General features: G+C 36.2%; 2 protein-coding genes across 6 annotated transcripts in view; one reads left to right on the top strand and one right to left on the bottom strand.

The window, feature by feature from the left end:
* Positions 1–17,649, top strand: part of LOC140668707 (uncharacterized) — a 122,499-nt gene extending 104,850 nt beyond the window's left edge. For 2 of the 4 annotated variants that reach the window (XR_012047218.1, XR_012047219.1), the window contains one exon: positions 14,526–15,847. Coding sequence is in view for 2 of the 4 variants with exons in the window: in XM_072897956.1 (XP_072754057.1) it covers positions 8,545–8,731; positions 14,526–14,759; positions 16,657–16,718 (483 nt within the window). In the remaining 2 variants the exon portion in view is untranslated. Of the gene's footprint in view, positions 1–8,403; positions 8,732–14,525; positions 15,848–16,656 lie in introns of those variants that run through there. The other 2 variants (XM_072897956.1, XM_072897957.1) reach the window with 2 other exon arrangements.
* The window catches only part of LOC140668705 (netrin-1), a 184,152-nt gene that overhangs the window by 145,346 nt on the left and 12,151 nt on the right, over positions 1–26,655 (bottom strand). The gene's annotated exons all lie outside the window — the stretch shown is intronic.

The raw sequence follows: 26,655 nt of genomic DNA, 5'->3' as shown, positions 1-26,655 counted from the left end.
AGATTTAATGTTGTGTGCATAAAACACATTAATCGAATCACTATATGCCATTAGATGTTTAATCTATAATTTTTAACAATTCACTTGAGCAATGAAAATATGAATATAACAAATATATGTCTGTCTCATGATTATAAATTACAAAATATTAGAAATTATAATAACTTGATATCAGTCAAACTTGCCAAATAAATTCAAAGCCAATTATGATTATATCTGACTCGATTTTAACACCTGGTTAAATAATTGTTACAAACGGTTTTAAGTAAACATCGATTATTATTTAAATATATTTAAACTTGAGATGCTCAAACACATTGTTTAAATATATTCGAACAGTTCGAAAAGTGTGATTTGATTTGATTTGTATATCGCAAATATTATTTATTTGATGGTCATCACTACCTGAAGAACGAGAGAAGCCGGTTTGTGATAGTCAAAGAAAAATGAAAATATTGGAACCGTGTCGAATGCTGGCGGCTCTGTCGCCCTGCATAAAAATTCCAAATAAAAAGTAGAGGCGGGAAGAAAAAAAAGAAACACAGTCTAACCGATCACAGATTTATGGACGGAGAAATCAAAAGGGTATTGAGATATAACAGGCTTGGCCGTCGGCACATCTTCCAGATGATACAAAACATTCACTTTTTATGATTGCTAAACGTTAGTTTGTCTCGAGATATAAATACGAAACTTATATAAAATCATTTCAATCTTATTAGCGATAAAAAAAGCATTTTTTGCAAGAAATGTTTTAATATAAAATCCACCATATATTCTTTCTTGCTATTTTAAACGTCATAAAAGAAGTGCGATGAATCTTACGTCTCTAATGAAGAATAATTGAAGAATAAGTGCGTAATGTTGAGAAGAACAGGACTTAGTAAACAAAAGAAGCGGCACAATTAGCAACTGCTTCTGCGGTATACACATAACTAATTGAACATCGTGTCTTCATTCAACGCAAGCTTCGCGCTAATTACATCACGATTCTTCAAGAGGCTTTAACGAGCACCCGGCTTATTGCGCAAACGGCATCGTAAATTTCAGCTAAGCGAATCTAATCGACATTGCTCTCCGTTAATCGCTTCTTTCTCTCTCTCTCTTTCTCTCTCTCTCTCTCTCTCTCTCTCTTCGACAGAGTCAGTGCGATAATATTAATTGCGAATAAAACCGCGCGGCAAACCCTTTCATTTAAATTAGGCGACCGAGCGACGATAAAAACACCGTTTTACCCTCGTTTGGTCCTCATCTTAAACGCAGCTATCGCCTCATCATTAATATTCAGGATATCGCGTTCGTTTTGCGCTGTCGAGGATGTTTCGCCGGACTCGTCTGTTCTCGCGTTAATTAATTTCAATTTATTGATTCCGATAGTCGAAGCAGCGCCCTTGGTGAGTGCTGGAATTGCTAGTAACCTGCCAATAATTTACATACGCTTGGTGGATTTCTTTTCCATATCATTAATGTCTCATTTGTCAATATTATCGGAATTAAACGTAATAAGCATGTTATAATTATTATATCTCTTTAAAAACGATTTGATTCCGTGATAACTAATAAATTCAGTTCCACTAGATTACATCAAAGGAATAGAGAAATTAGAGAATAATTTTTTTCCGACATAAAAAAATACTTTCTTTAAACATTTTATAATATTCTATTATTTTATATAAACAATTTCACACATGTATCATGTGTCAATACTGTATTAATTTTAATCATTATTAAAATACTGTTTTAATCTGAATTTAAATAATAACTTGGTTAGTTTTTCAATTAAATCTTGTCATTTATAATTAATACAAGCTGTTGTTAGACAATGACATTAAAATATCGTTCCGTTGAAGTATCGTGCGGTTACGAATAATTACAATTTATTTTTTTTGTCCGCAATATTGTACTGCGATTATTATCGTTTGGGTAACAACAATAGTTTCCTTGAAATTCTCCCCCGAGACCGCTGTGTTATTGTTCTCGCGCTGTCGCCCACGCTGTTAGTATATATTCAGATCCGCCACTTCGGCTACTAGATAGCGAGGTTCTCGCAGGTGCCCGAATCGAAAACATCAACAGCCCCGTAGCTAACCATGCAACCTCGCAATCGCGTCACAGGGACACAGCTTCTCCAAACACAAGCTGCCGGGGCATCGCGTCGAGATCGAGAGAAGCGTTTATTTTCCTACACCGATTCCAAATCATCGCTATCATCGCCGAGCGAGGTGAGCAGATCAGAGATCGCGGGCGTTAAACGCTCGGACTTAGGCGCCCGTGTTTATTTCCACGAAACGAATTTACGCTCTCTTTCGAGGACCTCCTCTCTCGCCTGTGCAAACAGTGACACGGATTTTCTCTCCAAGGGTTTCTACGCGTGTCCTCTCTTTCTCTCTCTTTCTTTTCTCTCGTACAAGGCTTTTTACTGTATGTAGTGTGTGTGATTGCATAGGTGGCAGGGTGAATAGTTTTTTTGTTGTGGCGGAGAGGACAATAGACTCCCAGGGTGCCCTCGCATCAACAGAACTCGGTCGATTCCACGCCTCCACCCTCGCATATGGAATTCGTCCTTAACGCACCCGGGAGCGATACTTTGTCGCGTCGTAGACACTTTGTGTGTGTATGTGTGTACGATCGTTTCCTATGAATTTGAAATAGTACACCCGGAGCCGAAGGGCATCGAATCGGGAGCTCGGACTTTCCTCGACCCTCGTCTGAATTCCAGACGCGAGAATGAAAGTCGTATAGTAATCGATGCAACTTCAATACCCGGAAATGTCTAAACGTAATACGTGTTGAACGTCAAGCTATTTTGCTTTTTCAAATTTTTCTTGTTACGTAAATATAGTTCAATTCTAAAAGATTAAAATTAATTTAATATTAATGTTTTTTTCTCGTCAAGAACCAATCACTTTCTCTTTTCGTGCAAGTATCTTAAAAATCAAGGTCATTGCTGTCAATTACAAGTTGGCAATCAGCTCGCCGATCTCGAAATGCTCTACTGACGATTGAAACTCTTTCGATTGTCGTGTGCCAACGAGAGAATAGATCGAATCGATCGAGACAGATTGCCGAGAGAAGCAAGCAGAAAAGATCGACAGGAAGCAGTGTCCGGACGGCGTGGCCGTTGTCGAAATTGTCGATCGCGCGGACCACCGTGCTCGGGACATTTTCGGTTGCGAGTATTTGTCATGTAGATCTCGCTTATTAACATCAAGCAAGAGAAAAAAAAGATAAGGAGAAACAGGCCGAGGAAGGAGTGCAAAGAAGGATCCCCATTGATACAAAAAGCACTCTCGTGAAGCGAGAATGTTACTGAGTAAATTGCTCGATTAATCTCTTTAATATACAGTGCTTAATATACACTAATATATTGCAGTAATCTCTTAAAATTATTGCAAGTTTTTTTTAATTTTTCTAAAAATTGTTGATTACATTTTTAGCCTTCTAATTCATCTAATGCAAGTAGTCAATTATTGTATAGATATGTATGTATGTGTACATAGAAAAAAAGTAAGTGTCAAATCAACTTATATACTCATACGAACGCGTTGATTGTTTCACATATACGCAACAATTTATAATCTTCTTAGAAGAATTTAAAAATCTTAAATTTCAACAATATTATAATCTTATTTCCATATTACAATTGTCATTTCAAGAATAAAATAATTATTTTAACTCTAAGAAAATGATAATCTTCGATTTGAACATGTGTTATTTTTTCCTCTCCATTCAAGAAAATTATTCTTAAATAACAAAAATATATTTTTCTTGATTGAACTATATAAAATGTCTTTATCCAAGTAAATTTCCTTTGTTTAACGAAATGTAATCTGATTTCAAGATTTATATTTTGAATTAAAAATATTGTCAAAATAAAAATATTCTTCTTTTCTGTGTACATGCTTTGTGTGTCAATTTCTTTTTTATAAAAATTTCTATTTTTATCGCATTATCAGTAACATGATACGACATATTGTTGTATCTCATTTATGAGAATTATTATCTACCTATGCACTGCATAAAAAAATTCTCCCTCACTGCGGGATCTCAGCAAGGTATCTTGTTGGAAAATCCTTATGGCAATAATATAATATCCTTAAGGCAATATTTGAGATAAATTACGTTTTCAAGGCAGTATTCTAAAAATTTTTTCCGATTTTAAAAGGTTTTCAGTTTCTTTAGAAATAGTATCCTATTCAAATAATATACCTATTAACTTTTACACCTCATTCTTGTACAACAAAATTCTTGAACAGTTTACTACTCCGTTATCCTTTTCCAGATGTTGTCATAAATCACTACAATGGTTTATACGGAATATGGCGCGTGTTCCGTACTGTAAATCGTTGGCCACTACGTGACTGCGTAGGTTTCTTTTTTTTCGATAAATCACGTTCGAAAGCGAAGCACCGAGAAGCGGTTACACGTAGAAGGAGCGTACACATAGTCGCACGATTGACGTCCTGTAAAGAAATTCGATTCGTCGCGGTCGTCGGATGTGAAAGGGTCGATTGTGGCGCGATGTGATGATGATGTAGAGAAAAGTCTCAGCGCGGCGGAAGCGCCGTAATGAGAAATGAAATATATAGCGAAGGTGAAATGTCGCAGGATACCACACAGATACCGTCGCTATCGTTCGTTTCTCCTATCAATTATATTTTTAACATTTACTTGTCGCTATTATAAATAAGTACTATCGTTATACGATTTAACAGAAATATTATATTTATTTTGTCACGCGCAAATTATTTTCTTGTACATTTAATAGAAATATTACAATTAAAAGTAGAAAAATTTTAAGTAGTATTTGAAAAGTCTGAGGTTTACGTTTATTTATATGAAATACAAAATGATTTCGATTTCTATACAAGTTTTTTTTCAAGTACGAGTTTACGTAATTTAATTTCATAATAATTTAATTTTCATAATAATTAGAATAAAATTCACATGAAGGATACACAATACGACTGCAAATTAAACAGCAGGCTTTAGTATATTTATCAAGTATATTTTCCGTTGCAAATACACAAATGCTTGAAGTTAAATATTACTAATAAGTTTTCAATATTTTTCTTTGCTCAAGAAAAATCGACCGTAAATCGAGAAAAAATATTATCAAAGAAAAAAAAAAAAAATATATATATATATATATATATATATATATATATATATATATATATATATACATATTCATGATAATAAAATTAACCAATTAAAAATATTAACATCTCTCCTTCGGTTCTTCGCGCTACTTCTCCCCGACTGGAATTTAATTTTCTCGAAAGCAAATACGAGCGCTCACCGCAGACTCCTCCTTAGACGTGGACACGGGTGGTCCCGTCGTCCTGACGTTCATGTTATGCACCCACGCCTATTCATGCGCGCGCGCTCTACGTATGTAAATGTGCATGTATGCGTCTCTCACATCGGCTGCTTCTTCCGGTGCGTCGTTGCGTACTCCGTACATGTATCGCGCGCACTCTACGCAGGCCAATTTTGCGGTCACAAACAGGGAAGCTTGACGGATGACAAGCGGCATCTGGACAGTCGGAGTATCCGCCAGGATGAAGCGATCGTTACAGTCGAGTTGTTGGATGCCTTGTTCCTTGCAGGCAAACGAACCGCGTTAGGAGCTTCGTACGTGAACAAAAATATTCCGGCTTTTCGATGCCAAAAAGACAATTAATTTCTCTTAAACAAATATAAGCTTCTCTTTTATAAATCGTTGAGAAAGAAGAATAGAATGCTTTTAGCAACTTTATGTTTACTTTTATAGATAAGCTCGAGAACTATTTTGGCTACAGATAAACACCAGGATTTTTTCCCCTGTTAATGGGTATATCTCAATCTTTAATGGTTTCTTTATCGATGTATATACAATTCGTAAATTTACCTTTTCTATATTTTAGAAATATGTGTCTTTAAATTTAGAAAACATATATCCTATATTTGATTTAGATAATGATAGAGGTACGTGATAAAAGCAGTCAAATGATATGGTTGTTATGTGAAGGTATACATAAAGTTGAAACAATTTTTAAACAATTTTTTATATATAATATAATCCTTTCAGAATTACGTGAATCTGAATGAATATCGTCAAAGTTTGACATGAGAATATTTAATCGAGAAAATAGACAAAAAATCGATATTCATCTGATTAAAATACACAATTAAAGAACACGCTCTGATTTGGATGAGATTCAGCTACATATCTTTTCTCAGCAGTTTTCTTGTCCGTTCGTTTTCGTATTATCTGAGAAAGAGAAAGACGTCGACCGGCTTAGAATTTCACCGACAATGTTTGCCGACGACGGGTAGCGCAGTAGGTAGATATTTTACCGGAGACGGTGCGCACGGTGGCCAATTTGGCGAGTTACGACGTCGAGGAAGCTTGATAGATGACGAGGAACAGCTGGTGCGACGCGTGTTCACCGCGACAAGGGTGGTCGTTATCGTTGTTATCGCACCCGGAGTGCTATTGTTCTGTCAACCCGCGGTACTCGCCTTCGTACTGCCGTATTTTCCACTCGAGAATGGAATTTCGCAACACGTACCTACATACGACATTAATCATATAATTACGGCAAACCACGTAGATTACGTGCGGCTATTACAGTTCTTAAACATCTCGTTAAGTGTTTTAACATTCGACGATAGCGCCTAAATATCGTTACATTTCAAGTAGAAAACGAGTAGCGATTCTTTAAATATTTTAACAGTTTGTCGTATAAATATCTCTCCACCAGAATTCATAGTTGATCTTTGCGATACAAGTGACGTCAAATTGACTAGCCTTCGACATTCTGTTGCGTCCAAATAAAAACCGAATGTATTAGACGGTCGCACACGCACCCCGCAAAAACTCAGCGGGGAGACCATTTAGCGGAGGCATAATGTCCTTGTTATCCTCATTGAATCATGAATGCTTCCTCTCATTCGCTATTTTTGCACCGCGTAACAAGACCTCATTGAATAGTAACCGAGCCCAGTGTCCCGTTGCAAATTCTGTAGTCATCGTTGTCCACGTCATCGCGGCTTCAACGATCTGCGCTCGATTCGCGATTCGTCATTTGATTTACGAAGTTATTGTAGGCAATTAAATGGTTCACTCGAGTCCTTAACGGGTACTAATATGGGGATTACAGAATATTAGCAAGTACAATCGTGTAATAAAAAATTGGAAAAATTGAGAAAAAGATATTTATTTTGATACTAATATTAAAATTAAAATAGTGTTATTCTTTAAAATCTATGCAAGCAAATACCGAGTAAAATTCAATAAAGATTAATTCTAATCAGACTTGCATTGTACGATGATTTTAAACGTACTTTCTTCGATTAATTACAGAATAATTTGTTTTAATTAATAACTTAATTCAAATCGTTAATAATTAAATTAAAATCATTTAATATGCATTCATATAATTGAAAAAAAAAAACAATAATTTCGAGATATTTTTCATAACTACATGCTTTCAAAAATTATGCACTTATTATAATACAAGCATACCCGAAATTTATTATCACGATCTTCTCGAATAAATTTTTCTGACAACGTCATCATATTTTGGATGCGATAAAATAAATATGTTACATTCGTTGCGCTCACGTTATACAAGTGACCAGAAGCTTCAATCATGTTCTCAATCGTCCGCCGTGTATCGTCCATTTGAAATCTTCGCATGTCCTTTTTTTTCTTCTTCTTTTACTCCCAAAATTATTCTACTCGATCTCGATCGGCGATAAGCGTGGATTATTGTCTGTTTCGGCCCGTTCGCGAAGACTCCTCCTCCCATCCTCTTTTCCCTCTTGACAGGAAAGGGAGATAATTTCGCATTCGATCTTTTGCTCTCTCTTTCGCTCTCTTTCTCTCTCTCTTGAGGTGCTTCGATTATTAATGGCCGATAGAGGCCCAGGAATGCCGGTCCCCGATCTTATCGTCGCTCGTAACCGGCACCTACGCCTCGTGAGCTTCTCGTATCGCGCCATATCACCAGTCCTCCTGCACATACACGAAGAAATACGCGCAACCGGACGCAGGTATCGCCGATATCGACGTGTCGAATTGTACGAGCGTTCTTGATGCACGTCATGGTAAAGATATACAATGAGTTCATTCAACTTTGCCGACAATCATATTAAGCGCTATTAGCACCGTTGAACAGATCACTTTTAAAGATTATTCGTAAAGTCTCAGTTTGTACGGTAAAAACATTACATGAAGTTTACATTAATTTTATGAAATATAATATAGTAATATAATTATTGAATAACATATTTTACGTTAATTTTATCAGATGATTTTTTAAAAATTAGTTACATAAAATATATACTTGTAGAAATATATAGATTATTTTTATAAAAATAATTATCTCTGAGACTATGTGTTAAGATTATATAAAATAATTTACTAATAGTATCTATAGATAGTTCATGACAATCGGTTGTTTTAATTGTCAATAGCAATAGCTCTTCTGTTCTAAACGAGTCACTCGGTAAGGAAAGCTTTTGAAATCTGTAGGATTACAGAACACGTCGTCGATGCTTAAATCGTCCCTGAGGATCTTGGTCGCTTCTCGTCAGGCTCTTCGGCTCTCGGCTTTTCGAGCGGACGTCTCAATGAGTAACACTCAGGAAGAAATTACTCTTCCAATGCGTCACGACAAGAAGAAGCGGGCCGTGAAATATTACGAGAAATGTTTCGATTGCCGAGGAGTACCGCAGCGAGGTGAGAAAATAAACAGTGAGCGTTTTCGGGCCCAGAATACTCGAACGAGCGAGCGAGAAAGAGAGAGAGAGAGAGAGAGAGAGCCCTGTTTATTTTTTCTCATCTACGTGCTCTCCTGAAATCGCCCCGAGATCCTAGTGTAGTGTAACGAAAAGGAAACCAGAGAAGACTCTGTTTACCGTCACCGACAGCTGGACCACCAGCTATGATTGCGAATCCTGAATTGCATCTCTTGCCACTTGAAAAAAGTTAAATGACGAAAGTTTATTGGCAAAATCAAAGTAGCATATCTTATCGAAGAGCGTGAGCTATCGAATATCATATCTGAAAATCTTCTCCACTCTTTTAAGTTTGGGAATAATCGAACAAAGATTCGAATAGACTTTTTATTCTGTATTTCACATTCTAGAATTTTCAGACATTTTTTTTTGTTAAAATATATTTAACATAAGAAAGAATAGTATCCGATTAAACTTTTGTCAAAATCAACTTTACATTATTCAACGCCGAACCTTTTTACGGTATATTTAAAATTTGGTCTTGATTATTAAACACGTTCTTTGTCCGTTACTTATATATAATCGTCGTTGAAATCGAAAAGATTCGTGAAAGAAGAAGGATATATATACCGATTATATAATAGATACGTGACGAGACAAAGTGTAGCCGATTAATCCTGCCTTGATCTTTCAGCTGCTTGTAAGAAAAAGCGACAGTCTACCTACATATATACCTGTATGTACTTATACCTACCGCGAGTCACCTACTATCTTGAATTATTCTTCTGCGGGTGCGTGATTAAGCGGTCAATCTGTTCGAGACAATGCGCCACCGCCCACTCGGCCAATTTATTGACCACCCACAGCGGCGAACTTGCACGTGTGTCCACGTGCAAAGATAAGAAATGGCCGAAGGTCGTGCGGGTCGCCCTCGACGGAGGGATTTCCCCTCCTTCCCCGAATACTTTCTCGTGAGAGGATGGAAGAATCGGCCAAATTTGGTTGCCCTCCGTTGCCCCGCCTCCGTATCACATAATGACGTGAATCGACGCCCGTTGTCAGAGCACTTAATCTCGGCTTCACGGACGATTAAACGGCGTTTAATTTCTCGCTCGCGTGTTCTTTTAAGACACGAGGAGCGCCGAACTCAAGAACGCCGGTATTCCGGCGACGCGATCACTCGTGAGAATTTGTAGATCAACGGGAATTACGATTCCGCGAGAGATTCCGCGCAAATTGGCCCGTCCCGTATCTGATTGGAGTGATTGGGAAATTCCTTGAATAAAACTTGTTCGCGTCTGTAGAGGAATATAAAGTGCCGCGGAAGAAGGCATAAAATGTAGGCATATCACGTCACGTGTACGCTTGTAACAACGTTTGCCTTTTTTTTTTTTTTTTTTTTTTTTTTTACCTATTGCCCCTTTCTAAAAAATATATATGTAATAAAATGTTAATGAAATAATTAATAAATTTTTTAAATTATAAAATTATATGATCTCGCAATATATATATGTGTGTGACAGTACATTTAATGTATTTATTACATGTATATATATATATTTATAACATGAATTTAAAATAGAGTATATAGATACGCATACGTATCCATATGTATAAGGAAGAAATATTCATTCGTCACGGACGTAATTCTTGTTGGAGTCCGTGTAATATGCAAAACATGCGTGATATCTCGTTATATTACAACGCGATGCACCAGGCGGTTCGTTTTATACCGCGGCTGTATCACTTACGTCATTTTCATCCTTTTCGCGAAGTGCGCGACGCACGAGATGGAACCGAGAGAATTGCAAAATACCCTAATTACCAACTAACACCTACCTCCGTCAGCTTCAGTAGAAAGTGCATTTTTTTTCTATCTCCGACGCGTTGCGTAACGGTATTCCTTCATCTCTGGCACCTAATTTTCCACCGGACCTCTAATAATGTCCGATTATCGCGGCTTCACGACCAATCACAGCACGTACGAGTGGTTTGCGAGGTAAAATACTGCTTAACCACACTCCGCAGAGACCATCTGCGAATTATCGTGAAGTAGAATTTTAATCCACAGCGGTCTCAAACGACTTGCAAAACCGCGCATATTGCGGTTTTTTTTTTTTTTTACTTTTCTAATCATTTTCTTTTTTATTTATTAGCCCCTTAAGCACAAGTTATGGGAATGGAAGTCGATTATTAGCTATTTACAATTTCGATTCCTTATATTTCTTTAGCTTATTATCAATAGCTATTATGTAAAAAAGTATATTCAACATGAAAATCAAAAGATATAGTTTTTTATCGCTATTGTGATTATAGAAAAAAATATTTTTTTTATTTTATATATTAAAAAAATAAGAATAAAAGAACTGGTGAAAATAATTTTTAAAATAACGTTTTATATATTTAATATTAACAGATTTCACTTATTTTTGCTTAGTTTTCTGAAAAATCTTTATAATTTAAGTCTATTTAACATACGTATATACTCTATAATATGTATATATGAAAAATACATGTTTAAGAGCACGAAAAAAAGTAAGATTATCTAATAAAAGTTATGTAGTAAAAGTAAAAGAGAAGGGAGCCTTAAAACTTTGGTCTGCTATTCATATTTATATATAAGATATATGGTTTTTTTTCCCGAATAAAAAATGTTTTATATTATCGATAATTAAATGCACCGTTTAGCTAATTATTTTTTTGCAGAAAGATGTCCCTTGTTTCGTCGGTTTACCGATCCGTCGAACCTTTACTTCTTCCTACTTCGCTACCTCGAACTCCGAAACGAGCTACGACTTTGCGAACTCGAAACTCCTTGGCGCGAGTCCCGAGAGCGAGGGAACCTCCATGAAGAATCTCTGCCCGATACCCATTCCGTTTCCGCCGGATGGTTTGTCTTTCCTCCCGCGACGTCGTTCCACGCTAAAAGTTATTTTTCGTCGGCCAGAAAACGTAAAGCCTTCAGCTGTAAGTAAGAGATCTCGTGGCGGTGCGGAGAGAGTTTCCAAGTTTCCTAGTTACCCGACGGTGCCTCTTTTTCTTTTCTCCCTCCCCCCTCCGTCTCCTTCTCACCCTCCTGTACTCTGTGCCCTCCCGCGCGTGATCTCCATTTGGCCTTGCACGAGCCTGGTTTACCGAATGAAAAAGGGTCGGTCATTTTTTTTTCTTCAAATCCTTAGGTTCGATTGATCACGTTTTCAAAGTTTAGAGAAAATCCACGCGCGAACGATTATTCGCTTCAAAATCCTAAGCTGAGTATTGATTACCTATACTTTGACTGCGCCTACTCTCATTAAAACTAATTTTTTATTTTCTATAAAAATGAGGTATATCTGTAAAATTTAAATACAAGACTATATTAAAAAATTCGTTGAAAATTACTTTCTTTTTTGGAGGGTGGAAGAAAAATTCGAGCAATCATTTTCTGTGCTTATAATAAATTTTTAGAATCTAGCATTACTTGTAATTAAATTTCTATTCGCATTAATATTGTGATAATTATGCAAATTATTTAAATCGTCTTAGCTGACTTTATGAATATTCCCTTTGGCAAAACCTTGAATGATTTAAATTATTTACAAACTTGAAAACTTATATTAAGAAGATTTTGGAGAAAAGAGAGCATTCGATTCTTTTACGATATAGAAAGACTTCGATTGCAAGAGTAACATCTTTGGTCAGGAATAGCAATACTTTGACATAAGAACTCGTTGGACCGCAAACTTTCCAAGTTTTCTAGTTATTTGGCGTAGCAGTTTCTTTTTGTTAGTATATTTTCCTTAGTATCTCTTATGCCATTTGCTTCCGATCCCATACGAGTTTCGTTGACCGAACAAAACGTCTCTATCGCTTTTACATTCAAGTATGATCGAATGGACTTTTCTTTACGAGTAACGCTGCATTTCTTTAAAACGCATACACACAATCATTAAAAATATTATAAAGTTTGTGTAAAAGTTTTGTTATAATAACAATATGGGCAAATTAAAGAACGGATTCTTATAACTCGCGTTACACACATATTTCCTTTTTGCAGTATATAAAAAAATAATTATATATATGTATATATATATATGCAACATATTATTAATCCTTATATAACATATTATTTCTTTTAATTTTATTGTACTTATTTTCAAACGTTTATATTTTTATACGCATTTATTTATATTACGTATATTTTATCATTGCATTTTACGCAATTATTATACATCTTACTGTCTAGACATCAAATATTTTTTTGAAAAAATATTATCATGATATAATTATGTGTATGATACGTTATTTAAATTATTTTCACTACTTGTCAAATGTTTTTATTGCTACTTTAGTAATTATAATTGCATTATAATGTTCAATCAAACAAAAAATCATTCATAATCAGATAATACGTAACAATAAATTCGTAACTTTCGTTAATAATTATATTTTCATGTCAGCATTATACAAAGCCGGCATAATATGCGAGTCATTTCTCATGTCGCGTACTTAAATCCGCTATCGCCGGTTACCAAAGCTCGAGTGAGCAGAGAGAAAAATAGACTTGCGTAAAAGCAATGTCCCTCTCAAGTGGATCACTAATCCTCGCGCTCATTCATCTTCACCTCTCGCGAAAGACGCTTACGACATCGTGTAGAGACGATGGTACAGCTTGCTCACCGATCGAAACCTGAATTCGGTAGTCATCAATCTGCACGGTCTAGGACGCGAACAAAGAGAACAACAAGACAGGAGGAATGAGAAGAGGGTCTGTTTCGTCGGAGATTAATATCGACGCTGAGAATTAGGTGGCGCGCACGTGATTAATACGGTCGAGTCATGTTAAATTTTGACCGGTGGTCCATTTAATTATTGCTCGTCTCGGTCAATCGACTAATCAAGAAGTATTCTTCCTCGTAATCTCTACGGATATCTACGTGTGAAGTATCAAACAGTTCACACCACGTCAATTGTTCGTGAAACTCTGAGATAATTTTCGTAAATCATTTCACGAAATTCGATTAGAAAAATAATCGCTAAATTTTCCGTTTATTTTAGAGAACCTCGATAAGAATACTATATAGATAGAGAGTGACAAGATGTTGCTTCGTATTCACGTTGAGTAAAAAACGCATAACTTTTTATCCGTGCGCGAACATTCACGGGTTAATTCGTCGTGGGCGAGAAAAAATCGGATTATCCAACGGATAAAGTGCAAAGGTGATAGCGCGACCACGAGCTACCCGCTGTGCTAATAGCTCGGATATGCGCCAACACCTTCTATCTGAGATTCACACGACGATGGACGAAACTTTGACCGCGTCACGTACTCGATCGCGAAACAACCTCACGTATACACCTTGATCCCGGCATCGTCGTAGAAAAACGATCGTCGGCATTCTGTTGACCGAGGTGTGCATGTACAGGGTGTCCCAACGCAACTCGTAATCTTAATTTTAAATCTCCTCATGTGTCAATAAGAATTTGTCGATTAGTGAAATATTTTTATTAAATTTTTTATTCAAAGAGAATTCTTGTTTTATTAATACATTTCCAAAAAATTCTACATTTAATTCTTCAGAAATTATATTTAGACATACATTTTTAAAAGAAATATAAAATATAGAAATTTTAGTATTTATAGTATTTATAAAAAAAATATTTTTAATTTTAAAGAGAGTAAATTTAAGATAGATCTAATTAAGATAATCTTAATTACTAACAGGTAGAAAAAATTAGATTTTTTATGTTTATTTTAAAAAGTAATTTCTAATTTTTTAAAATTGTCAATTTATGATTCCGGTTTGTTTTCATAGGTTTCTGCAACATCGTCGGGATCGACTATACTTTCCCGGCCAAGATCGAAGTCGGCGTTCGCTTCGCACTGAATAGCGATTATCGCGCGACGGTCCAGATAAAGGCACCAAAAAATCCCCCAGCATCTCGCCTCATCTCCTCGAGGCGATTCCAGACATTACGTGGATCGAGATCCAATTACGCGGATTCGCCGAGGCCGTTCGATACGCGAGCGACACGATCTGATTCTCGAGGTAACGAGTAAGAGGTGTTAACCCTTTATATGCAAGGTGCAGTTCTCGTACGTATTACCGTACATATGTACGGTGTAAAACGGTTGTAGCATATCATACATTTCTGATAAAAAATCCTTATTATATGTATATAAAAGTGGAAGCAGAGCTGTTTACATATGCGTGATAAATTTGAATTAAATTATTTTTAAAGCAATCTAATTTTTTAGTAGGATACATAATAATATTACATTTTCAGGACATTAAATATTTTCCGTTTTTTTCTTTATTTCTAAATATTTAAAAAATATTCTCATTCACATTTTAAGCAATTTTTTTTGTTATTTGGATTCAATACACACATTTAAAGATGTTTAATAATCTTCGTAATTTTAGATTAATATTTGGTTCTGAGATAGAGAAATGACTCGAATCGTGATCGAAAAATAGTGTGATACAATCATATGTTTAATTGACAAAAGCTAATTAACGGCGTAGAGGTAAAATTGCGTCTGCCAATATCTCTTACGGACAGTAATTTCTTTTGTTTTTTGTTATGCAACGCGATCGCAGCTAGAGATAGGGAGCTTTGCGCGATTAGAGCTCTTAATTGATAGAAAATAATTTATTAGAATCAATTCCAATCGGTAGCTCTTTTATAGCGGTTCGTTCTTCCTTTTTGGATAACGCGGTTCGATGAGATCGCGATTCTCGACCGCATAGCGATACGATAACTCGTTCCAGACAGCTCGGCGGTATTGAAATCGCTTCTAATGGCGGAGAGACCGTCTGAGCAGAGCGAGGATAAACCCAAACTCGCTTTATGATGTATGATTATCGAGATATGCTGCAAAATTTATTCTCTCAGTTTCGAGATGCGAACTACTGGGATAACGACGAGGCAAAAGATTGATTTATGCGCGGTGAAAGGCCTGTTGAGAGAAACGCGCCTTCGTAATTTTATTGCAAACATAAAAACGGTATATTAATGTACGCACCGATATTTGTTGCAATGCGTTTTAGACTACTAGAGCAACTTATGGCACCTTAGATGCTATAAAATCAGGAATTCTGTTACAACACTGTCGTACGAAATTTAAACACCTGTATTACCATATTAAAGTAATATAAATATGAAATAGTAAAATATTATTTTTATATCTCATATATATATATATATATATATATATATCAGTCTTAAACTATTTCATATTTTAATATAAAGTAGAAAATAAAAAAATAATATGTCATTTCTAGCACTATTTGCTTATATATAATATAAGGAAAATTTGTTACACGAAAAATATGAAGGAAATAGTTGTTTGACATGAATTTCACTATTGCATACATGTCCGAACAGATATGTTTTACGATGAAAGAAGCTTTCCTCCAGATAAAAGTTCGCGCCGCACTCACCTTCCTTCTTATCGCGCAACATAGAATGTTTCGAAGAAAATTACGCCAAGTTTATGACAGAATATTGCTATTTTATCGCGCATAAAGTTCTCTGAGAAAAATGGTAATATAAGTAAGAACAGTTTTATCTTCTCGGCGTAATAAATGATAGTAATAAATGTAGTTTCTTAAAATATTTTAATTCTCCCACACACGAAGCAGTTGTACATATAATTCTATCAATAATTTTTTATATATATCTTTCTTCTTTTATTAATTTCTTCTTTTCAGATAACAAAATTCGAATTACAAAAAATTCGTTGACATAATTTTATCTTTATTTCTTCGCTCTTTTTATTCAGATAAACGCAAGAAACAAATTAAGATAAAATAAAATAAAGATTTGGCAGAATTTACAGATGTACCGTTGCGACACAGATTTAGAGATCCATATTCTCATCTCTATTTAACGCTACGTTTCTCGCTAAGTGCGCTGATCATGTTCTGTATTTTATTTGTCTAGCACGAATCTCACTTTCGGCGCCAAAGCAAAACGAGAATCAAACGGCTACGTATAGCACTTAAATACGCGCTGAAGAGTTGAAAATCCGCCAGCACAACGCGGCAAGGAACTTGTAGTATAACTCTTTGATGAGTCGATTCAACATCATCTACGTAAAAGTCAAAAATTTTTTCAATTAACTGCAGGCTGGTATGTATTGTTTCCGCAGGTCACATGACAATTGACTACACATCCGACAGATAACGCGCATCACGTGTATCTCGATAAAAAGTATCGGAAATCACCGCGTGTGCCAGTTGAATCGTGACAAAGACAACAGGCAGGGACCGATAATCGGGACGTTGTCCATTTAGATAAGAGGTGAACTGTGCCTAAAGAGAGCTGCGCCTTCAAAGAGAGCTGCGCCCCTCATCGTTGCTAGGGGCCTCGTCGTCGAATTCGTTTACTCCCACGTGGGCAGAATTGACAGATATATTTACGAGCCGCAGTGATTTCTAAAGATTAGAAATCACTCGTATCACTTATCTATCGTGCGTTGCGTCTTTCTTTTTTTATGATACAATACACGTGTGTGTTTGTATATCCTCAATATATGCAATCCAAAGCTTAGAAAAACCGTGAGATTGCGTCGAGATCGCGAGCGAAGGATATATTTCGTCGAGATGAAAAACGAGAAGGGTTCAAAACGGATAGTCCGCAAGTTTGGGAAAGCTCAAAGATTCTTTCTCGCTGAAAGTCGAGCTCGTGTGGTGTCAAATTTATACTCGAATTTAGGTAGAAAAGAGGTATTGTGATTTATTACGGTTAGACGGAAAAAAAAATTTCTAAGAGCCAAAAGTAGCGTTCAGAAAATCAAGTTCATTTTTAAACCGTAATTAAAATGTTAGAGTAACATTGTAATCAACTAACGACAATTTTTTTTTCATAATTCATATCTTAATGATTGCGATAAAATGTTGCGAGAAAAAAAATAAAAGAAAAAAATAATAAAATAACCGGTTAACGAAGTGTATATTCAAAAACACAAGGCGTAACTGCAATCATCGACGATGATGGCACGCAACAGTCATTGATCCCGTTTGATTCGGAGGTTACGAGCCATTTAGGGGGCGCTATCTTGTAGCCAGATCTCGGTCGACGAGAATAATCAACGACGGGTAGCGGGGGCGGACAAGGGTGCGTCTATAATAATCGTCCTCGCCAGGCGTTTCCCGGGTGTGCAAATTCCGCGACGCGTTTCCGCGACTGAATCGCCGTCATGCATTTCACGGAGATGCCCGATAATAACGTGGCAACGCTCCGCGCATCCGGTTCGGAGCTCTAATTCCTCGACTCCATTACAGGCCACCTGGTCCGGCAGTTAATTTCGACGTCGCAATCTTTGCGGAACGGAACACCGGGTACATGAAGGAAGAAGACGGTAGGTAGGTAGGTAGGTAGGTGGGTAGGTAGGGAGAGAGCGCGACGCGAGTTTATTCGCTGAGATTGTCCGAGATTACAGCCGGAGGGATACTCGCGGAGAGACGGAGACGGAGACGGAGACGGAGACGGAGACGGAGACGCAGAGATAGAGAGAAGACTGAGGCAAAAAGCACAGACGAAGGAAACGATATTTCCGAAAAGAGGAGAAGTGAAAGCGAGAAAATTGAATGAGAGAATCTCGACAAACAATACGGCGAAAATACGCCGGAGATTTACGGAGTATTCGCGTTTTTACGGCGAGAAGTGCAGGAGGTTGAAACTGCCCTCCTCGTTGGAGAGATTTGATCGGACGCGGTGGAAAATATGATAGCGCGCGCAAATCCCGTCGAGCTCCTCTGACATCGTCTTCCCGAGATGTTTCTGGTTTCGAGATGAATTTGTATTTCGCGCAACGAAGCACCGAGATTGGAGTGTCAAGAGGGAAAATGAAACAGCAGTGAAACCCGCGCGCGGGAACACGCTCGTGTATACTCATGTGTATTTATAGGCACATTTAATTTAATGCGTTGGCATGAACATCAATGCGAGTGGACAGTCATAATAAATAGCTTCTCGGGTGCCGTCGGTTGTCCTCAGAATTACTGTTCTAATCTATTCATTCTCGGGTAATTAATTTGTCGCTCTAGTCTGTCGTCGGTTTAATTTTTTACGCGGATCATAAAATCAACAATTTAGATTATCCGCCCGATATTATAGTAATTATATTAATGATAATATATATTATACAATAAAAATTAAAAATAGCCTATTACATACACACTTTTTTTCTAATCAACGTAACACGATAAATGATTCAGTCATCTCATTAAAACTAAATAAACACCGCAACGTCTAATATTCTTATATAAGTCTCAAATGGACAGTTTTCCCGCCGTTATATAATATATAAAATATATCAAATATTTTACGTTACGCGTTTGCGGTTGATAAATTCAGCATTTTTCCGTCGTACCGACAAAAATTTAGTTTAGGTGACAAAGAGTCACTTCGCAAAGAATACGAAGTGTTAGAGAAGGAACCGATGAACATGGTAAAGGCATCACCTAAGCGGAAAGCGACAAGACGAGTTTCGCCGGGCGGATTCTAAAAGGCGATGCCAACAGCGGGGCCATTTAAGGATATCCTGGCCAAAGGTGCCGGCGACCTCGTCGATCCTGCGACTGGTTTCGCGATCATCGCGGACATTTTTCTCGTTTTTTTCGAACCGCGCGAAATCGTAACGGAAGCTGACCGCCTCTCTCTCTCTCTCTCTTTCTCTCTCTTGCGAAAGATAGTAGGTATACATAAATACATTCGATACGGGAATCTCGAATTCTCCACACGTAATGTAATTTTCGATAATTACTCGAAAACGTTGCGCTTTCTGGAGATATCGACTGGATTATTTAAATTTAAAAATATTGGAAAATCTATTTACTTTTCGAAAAGAAAATTTCGTATATTGTATTCTGAAAATTAACCCTTATTCCGTATTGGTCATTTTTGTCCGCGATTTTTCTAACAACGTCGATTTCTCGACAACAAATAATCATAAAATAATAGATTTAAGTAAATTATTTTTCAAATTTATTATTTTAGTCTTTATTTAGAATGTTCAAAGAAGGTATATACATTTTTTCAGATTTTTTAAAACACTTTTACTTTATTAATAAACTTATCGAAAATGCGCTGACCCACCTGTACGGTTAGAAGGTGCTAAAAATAATAATACGGAGTAAAGGTTAATTTAATAAGCCAACATCCGTAAAACTATGTACAAGATCATTTAGTCATGTATAGTATGGACAAAAATATTGAAGATATAATTGAATTACGAATAAAATTTAGACAATTAAGTTTCTAAATATATGATATTTCTAAATACATAATTGTAAATTGTAATTAAACTTATAAATACATATTATGAATATTTTGCAAGTTTATGACATGCTATAATCAAGCTTGGAATAAATATGATTCATTTGTAATTTCGGATTTTTTTTTTGTTTTGCAACGAGTAGAATAGAATGTAATCTGAATTATAACAGAAAAAAATGAAAGTTGCCTATTATATACCCATTTTGCTCTTGAGAAGCACGCACAACACTAATACTAATTAAAAGAAAATAAATAACTCTCTTACAAAAGTGCACGGTCATAAATCTCTTTCCAGGAGCGTGCAACTATCCCATTATACAAGTTTGTAAAGCTCATGTGAGAGAGTAACTCTCGAGGCTGTAATAATTCATTTTATGATTTCATGAAGTCGTCCGCGGCAGCGTCCCGTTTTGTGCGAATGGACAATAGAGTCGACGTACGCGGAGTTTGGTACAAGCAAGTGAAAAGAATAAATTTTCGCTAACAACAACTCTCGCAAAGACTTCTTTTTAACGAGATCACACTTTACTTTCTACGACTGCTCTTTGGTCCACCGAGGATCCTCCATATGTCACATTCCCTGAACGCGAATAAAAAAAAGATTTTCCTGACTTTTGAGCCGGCAAACTGTGTAATTGCAATTTGCCGTTTTCAATCATTCGATCGCCTCATTCGCATAAAAAATCTATCTTAGAAACAGACTCTCTCGTGTGTACAAAGTGTTTTTTTATTTGACTGTCATTAATTTATGTAAGAATAAAATAACCGACGTATGAGACGATATGTAGACTGGTCTTTTATTAGCTGCATGCGGCTACCATTGATTGCTAAAATTTCTGTCAAGCAAAAGGGTTGAAGCGCGCAAAAATAAAGAGAAAAGAAAGGAGAGATTCTCTTGCAGCGATAAAGAGCGAGAGAATAAATCGAGTCGAGCAAGCGAGCGTGCGCGGTCGCGAATGTGCGGTCGCAGTTTATTTCGGGACGACCGAAGAGATTCCTTTTACTCTCGCTCCTTCTCCTTCTCTCTCTCTCTCTCTCTCTCTCTCTCTCTCTCTCTCTCTCTCTGTCTCTGTCTCTCTTTATCGACCGCAGAAAAGCTCGTTATTGTTGTTGTTGTTGTTGATGATGTTGGCAAAGACCTGGCTACGAAACAAGATATGGCTTGTGAACTCTAAGATTAAATTGCTTTCTGCCAGATGGAGAATTTTTTGCAAAATAAGTTGTATTATTTCCTGCTTACAAATTATGACACAAGATTTTGCATTTTATCTATCATTAAAGATGCATTGAGATTAGCAGACTCTTTAGAAAAAAATTTAAGTTGATCTCTTTATTCTTTCCTTTTTTTTTTATTAAACGCAGAGAGAACAAAATTTACCGAAATCTTGAGATAAAGAAAGGAATTTAAAGAAAGCTATTTTTTCCAACATTATATTTATCTAGAATCTAGGCGATTATTTATCATAATTTGCATTTACTTAGAAATGATGATTTTATTTGATTATAAATCTCTTGTCAACTTTTAATTTTTTTTTATATTTAATTCATTTCTTGTGGCTTACAAATAGTCAATCCAACTCGACGTAAAATTCATGTAAAAATAAATTATTACTATCATAAATCTTTTTTCACTGATTTTCATATTACAACAATTTTCAACCAATCACGATTAAATTACACTACGAAATCTCGTTACATGTATTATACAAAAATCGCATTCTCTTTCTCACACATAAATATCGTGTAATTCAGTTTATCCAACAATCAACGATATTCATATGTATTTTCTACGAGATAGCACATATTATCTCTTGTGTTCGTTGCGGCATCCTTTGAGATCGTCGCGGGATACAGAACGAGATGTGCAAATGCATCTCGAAAGCGTGGACCACGAATATCCGAACCGAGAATACCCGGAGATCGCGGAAGCACCTGCGCGACGAAGAAATGCGTCCACCGGTTAGGACGGACGGGAGGCTGGCGCGGCGAGATGAGAGGCGGACAGCGCGGCGGCGGCGACGAGTCGCCTCGCTTCACGGCAGACCGCGTGGCAGCTCTCGGATTTATATTTATATATATCCTCGTGCGCGCGCGTAACCTCACATACGAGTAGATAGGCATTCGCCGTAATCGCACTCTCGCTGAGCGAGCTGCTGCTGGCTTTCTCGAGTGTGAACTTACGACCGATCTGACGGGGCGAGGTGCGACCGGATCTCCCGACACGCAACGCGTACATTTCTTTTCTCGTCGTTCCGATGAGCGCCGAAACGTGATCTTGAGGAGGGACATATAATATAATGTAAAAAAAAATAATACTGTAACATTATAGAATTGAACAACCGAGAAGTTAAGGGCTTCGTTATATTCGAATATTTAAGGATCAACACTAATCAGATGTCGGATGTCTTGAATATTATAATGTCAGGAATAAGAAAAATTGGAGAAAGTGTGTCCTAAAGATTCTTGTAAGAATTTTCTGTCAACGTGAGAGCTACTTTGCTTTAATAAGGAGGACTTAAGAAATGTACAATCCCTCTTTCTTAACGTCCATAGCTCAAGATATCTGACATAAGCATTGATCACCTTAAGAATATTTTCTAAATCTAATACATTATATATATATATATATATATATATATATATATATATATATAAATATATATCTGTATGAAACTCGTATATCTTAACGGATAATTAACTGTCTTAACACTCTCTAATCTTGCGTAAGCTTGTAATTAAATTTGAAGCGAACCTTAAAACGTTAAATTACTACTTTACGTCTCTGTGAAAAGCCCGTTCATTATATAGCATTCGCTTTCTGGTAAAAATTGGAGGTAACTGATACATGATCCTACGAACGGTGCTCTAATTTCAAACCGATACGCGCACATGGCGTGCGTTTCACATGTACATTCTCGAAATTCACGACAGTAGGAGGTTCCGTAATAGTGGAACAACAGTTACGCAACAACAATGTGCAAGATATGCGGCGATTCGGAATGCTAGGCGTGCGTTCACGCGAACAGGAACGGATAGACCGCGTGGCAGCTCGTGAATTTATTTTTTATACGTGCGTACACGCGTATAATACATGTGCATTTACGCTCTCGAAGCTGCCCATCGACCATTTAATTGGGGAAAAAAATATTTCTGACGAAAAAGAGAATTTTGCTAAAACCCAACCCTAAAAAAAAAACGTTTTAATATTGATATTCACATTATCATATTGAAATATTTTTTAATTTTCCGCGGAATGCATATGTGTGTCTCTCTTTTTTATATAAAAATATTAAATCCGTTTATACAATGTCTTAAAAACCTATAATAAATCGATAAATTACACAAAATAATATAAAAATTTTTTAAAATATTTTTTCTGTCTCACTTTAAGAGACCGTGACTCACCAGCAATCATGAATGAGTTATCTCACGACCGAACATCGTCCGACGACTCATCTTTTTTTAATGAACATTATAACGTTACTTTCAACGTCGTGTTTTGAAATTAATGAACATCGAGGCGCGAGAAAAATTCATTTATGAGTGCAAAAGAGTTGATCGATTATGCTAAAAGTGACACATCTAATTTGATTGTTACACATGCACAAAGTATATAAAGAGATAAAATTCTCAAGCTTTTAGACAATACAATCCCAGCAATATCTTAAAAGGTAGCACGACCTGAATAATAAATATCACGAATTTATACGTCAGGGTAGCAAAAAATGCGATGCATTGTGCTCAAGTCTTTCGGAACCGCAATTATGCGCGTGCTCGGGTTCGCTTATAACACGTGGCTAATTTACGATACCGTTAGGAGATACGTTAGAACTCCCCGATGATCAGGCAGTTCTGGAGCATAATGACGGAGTCTGTGCGATCTAACGCGAATACGGTTCGTTACGTCGACCCTTGTTCTCAGGGATTTGATTTACACGTGTATTTTGTATTTTTTTGCCGGCTTCGAACTGTGCTGCAACTATTATCCTACTAATTCATCCGAGTTTCCTGTCATTCGAATGACTTGCAATCTCTAAAAATTTATCGCAGATGTGTCTTAAAAAATTAATAAAGTTAAGAGAATCATCGATTTCATGAAATAAATATACGCGATAGATTTAGTATATTTAATATCTTTTTACAATTATCCATCTTACAATTACAAATACAAATGTAATATCTGTGTAGAATTTGTAGAAAACTTTGTCATAATAGTATATTAAATTTTTAGAAATAGTATTTATATCATTTTAAATTAAATAATTAAAATTTTTGTTTTTATGATATATATAATGTTATTTATCGTGAGAGAAGAAAAAAAAAGAAGAAACATTGCACTAATTATTCCCGTTGCTTTATAAGTCGGTGAATCGCCGGAAATCCCACAATATTGCTCGTTATATTTATGGTACTTCTTTCTTTCCGGATTTCACGCAATACATCAAATATTTGTGCGACACTTTACCCAAAGTACGACCGTATCTCACGTTTGCATACGCAATAAAAGAAACACAAGTGGCGCAAAGTCACCCCCGCTTGTAAACCTCACGGTGGTCGTACATCCATGCGTTTTCCATTTTTCGAACGGTGCCAAAAAGTAAAGTAGCTTATCGAAGTTTGCCTCTATATTTATGGTGGCGAATTTAAATGAGTTTTATTTATCACTACTCTAATCGTTAACGCCAAATGTCCTCAAAACAGCCTCCGCGTGGAAACTTTTACGATTGCTATCGTAGTTTTAATGATCGCATAATTCAAAGTATGCGAGCTTTTATAGATCGATTGCATTAAGATTTATCTGCGCAAGAGAGGAGAAGAAAAAACAATTTAAAAATGTAATAGTATGAGAATATTGAAACTTCTGTGGTTTTAAAGAAAATTTAAATTTATTGATTATGTCTGATATCATAATCATGTGTCCCTTCGCATGCTTTTTACGCATATTAAATAAGCCAAGTTGCGCGTTGCACAAATACACGTCACACGATTTATCAAAGGATTTTTATAGTGTCACCGCTAATGTCTCTAGTCTAAAACACCAGGAAATCCAATCTCTTCTCGCTACACGTCTATTCGTGAGATGACCACTGCCGTAATTTAGATCCGAGGCCGAGACGCGTGAAAGAGAAGTCGACATGAATCGCACGTCGGACAGACGTTACGTTTCTACCGGAAAGTAACGCGGCTCGTAAATCTCGGTCGTCGTATTTCGCGTACGTGTAACGCGTCCAAGTATGAAGACACCGCGGTTGCCATCTTCGATCGCGTTCACGACTTGGCGCAACTGGTGACTTCGTGTTTTTGTTTCCAACAGCTAAAAAGCGTAAAGTAAAGATGTAACGCAAGTTAAATATTCAAATGTTATTTTAACGTCATTCAATTCTGCCAATCAGAAAGGGACAAAAAAATGTGGAAAAAGTTGAATTGGTCAAATTCTTCGTTAAATAGAATCTATTATTCCTGAATTTGAGAAAAGTAAATTTATTTTACACAAAATTCTTTACATTGCTACATTAAATATTTGAATAAAAAAATTTAAATTAAAATTCTATTAATGTCTATTTTCTTTTTTTTTTTTTTTTTTTCTTATAACCATTATTATATACAATAGATAGAAATTCGACAATTCTAAACCTGATTCCTGATTTGTGTGAAATGTGTATTAGAGTCTTTTTTAATTAAACTAATTAACTAAAATAATTAATGTAACCGGATTTAATTATAAATTTATAAAATAGCTGTGACTCTTTATCTCTGATCTTACAAGTTATACTATAATGCACATGGTAATAGTGAAATGCTTCACACTTTATCGAGTATTCCTTGAATCGTTGCAATAAACAACAAGCAGTTGCCACCGAGGCTACTCAAGTTTATCGCGCTCATAATAACCCAATAAATTACTTTGGTAACATAAGTGCGGCATCCATATTTTCGGCAATTATCCGTGCATTCGCAAGACTTGCGTATGCTTCTACAGAAGCGACAGGCTTTCTTCCTTCGTTTTCTCTTGGCCGTCGCCGTCGGCGCACGCACACGCGCGTGAATGTTTGGGCGGACGTATAAACGATTGTTGACGACCACAGGACAGAGTTGAGTCGGTCAGAATTCCTTCGAGAGTCTCGCAGACACGTTGTCTGCGACAAGCAATATGCTTGGCGATACCCTATATTAAAATAATTTATTACGATCCGATTAACTATAGTTCAATTTTTTGCTCACCTTTTTATTTTTAAAAATAGAATCTAAAAAGTGTCATAAACAAAACGAACAGAGTACGTTTGATAGAAGTTATAAAATTGGAAAAAGTAAAATATAAAATAAATGTGTCAAAAAAAATTATATTTTTATTGTTTTCATTAAGTAGTTAAAAACTGTAAAGAAAAAGTTTTGTTGCAAAAAACATTAGATACTAAATAATCAGGATTTTATTGAAATTTGATATCATAATTTCTGAAAAAATTTTCGGAAACATTTTAAAAAATATGTCCAACAAATATTTCGAGATGTCAAAATGAAAATTTTCGTAATTTTTAAGTATTGAGATACCGGTTGCATAGGATGCATCTTACGCAGAAGGGAACTCATTCATTTCGCGATCCTCATGGAGGACTTCCATTCATGCAGAACACGTCGTCTTCGCGCCGCGGGGAGGGAGAG

This window comes from Anoplolepis gracilipes, chromosome 8 (assembly GCF_047496725.1).
Source record: "Anoplolepis gracilipes chromosome 8, ASM4749672v1, whole genome shotgun sequence".
In the NCBI taxonomy this organism is placed as follows: Eukaryota; Metazoa; Arthropoda; class Insecta; order Hymenoptera; family Formicidae; genus Anoplolepis; species Anoplolepis gracilipes.
This window is presented reverse-complemented; position numbering and strand designations above follow the sequence as displayed.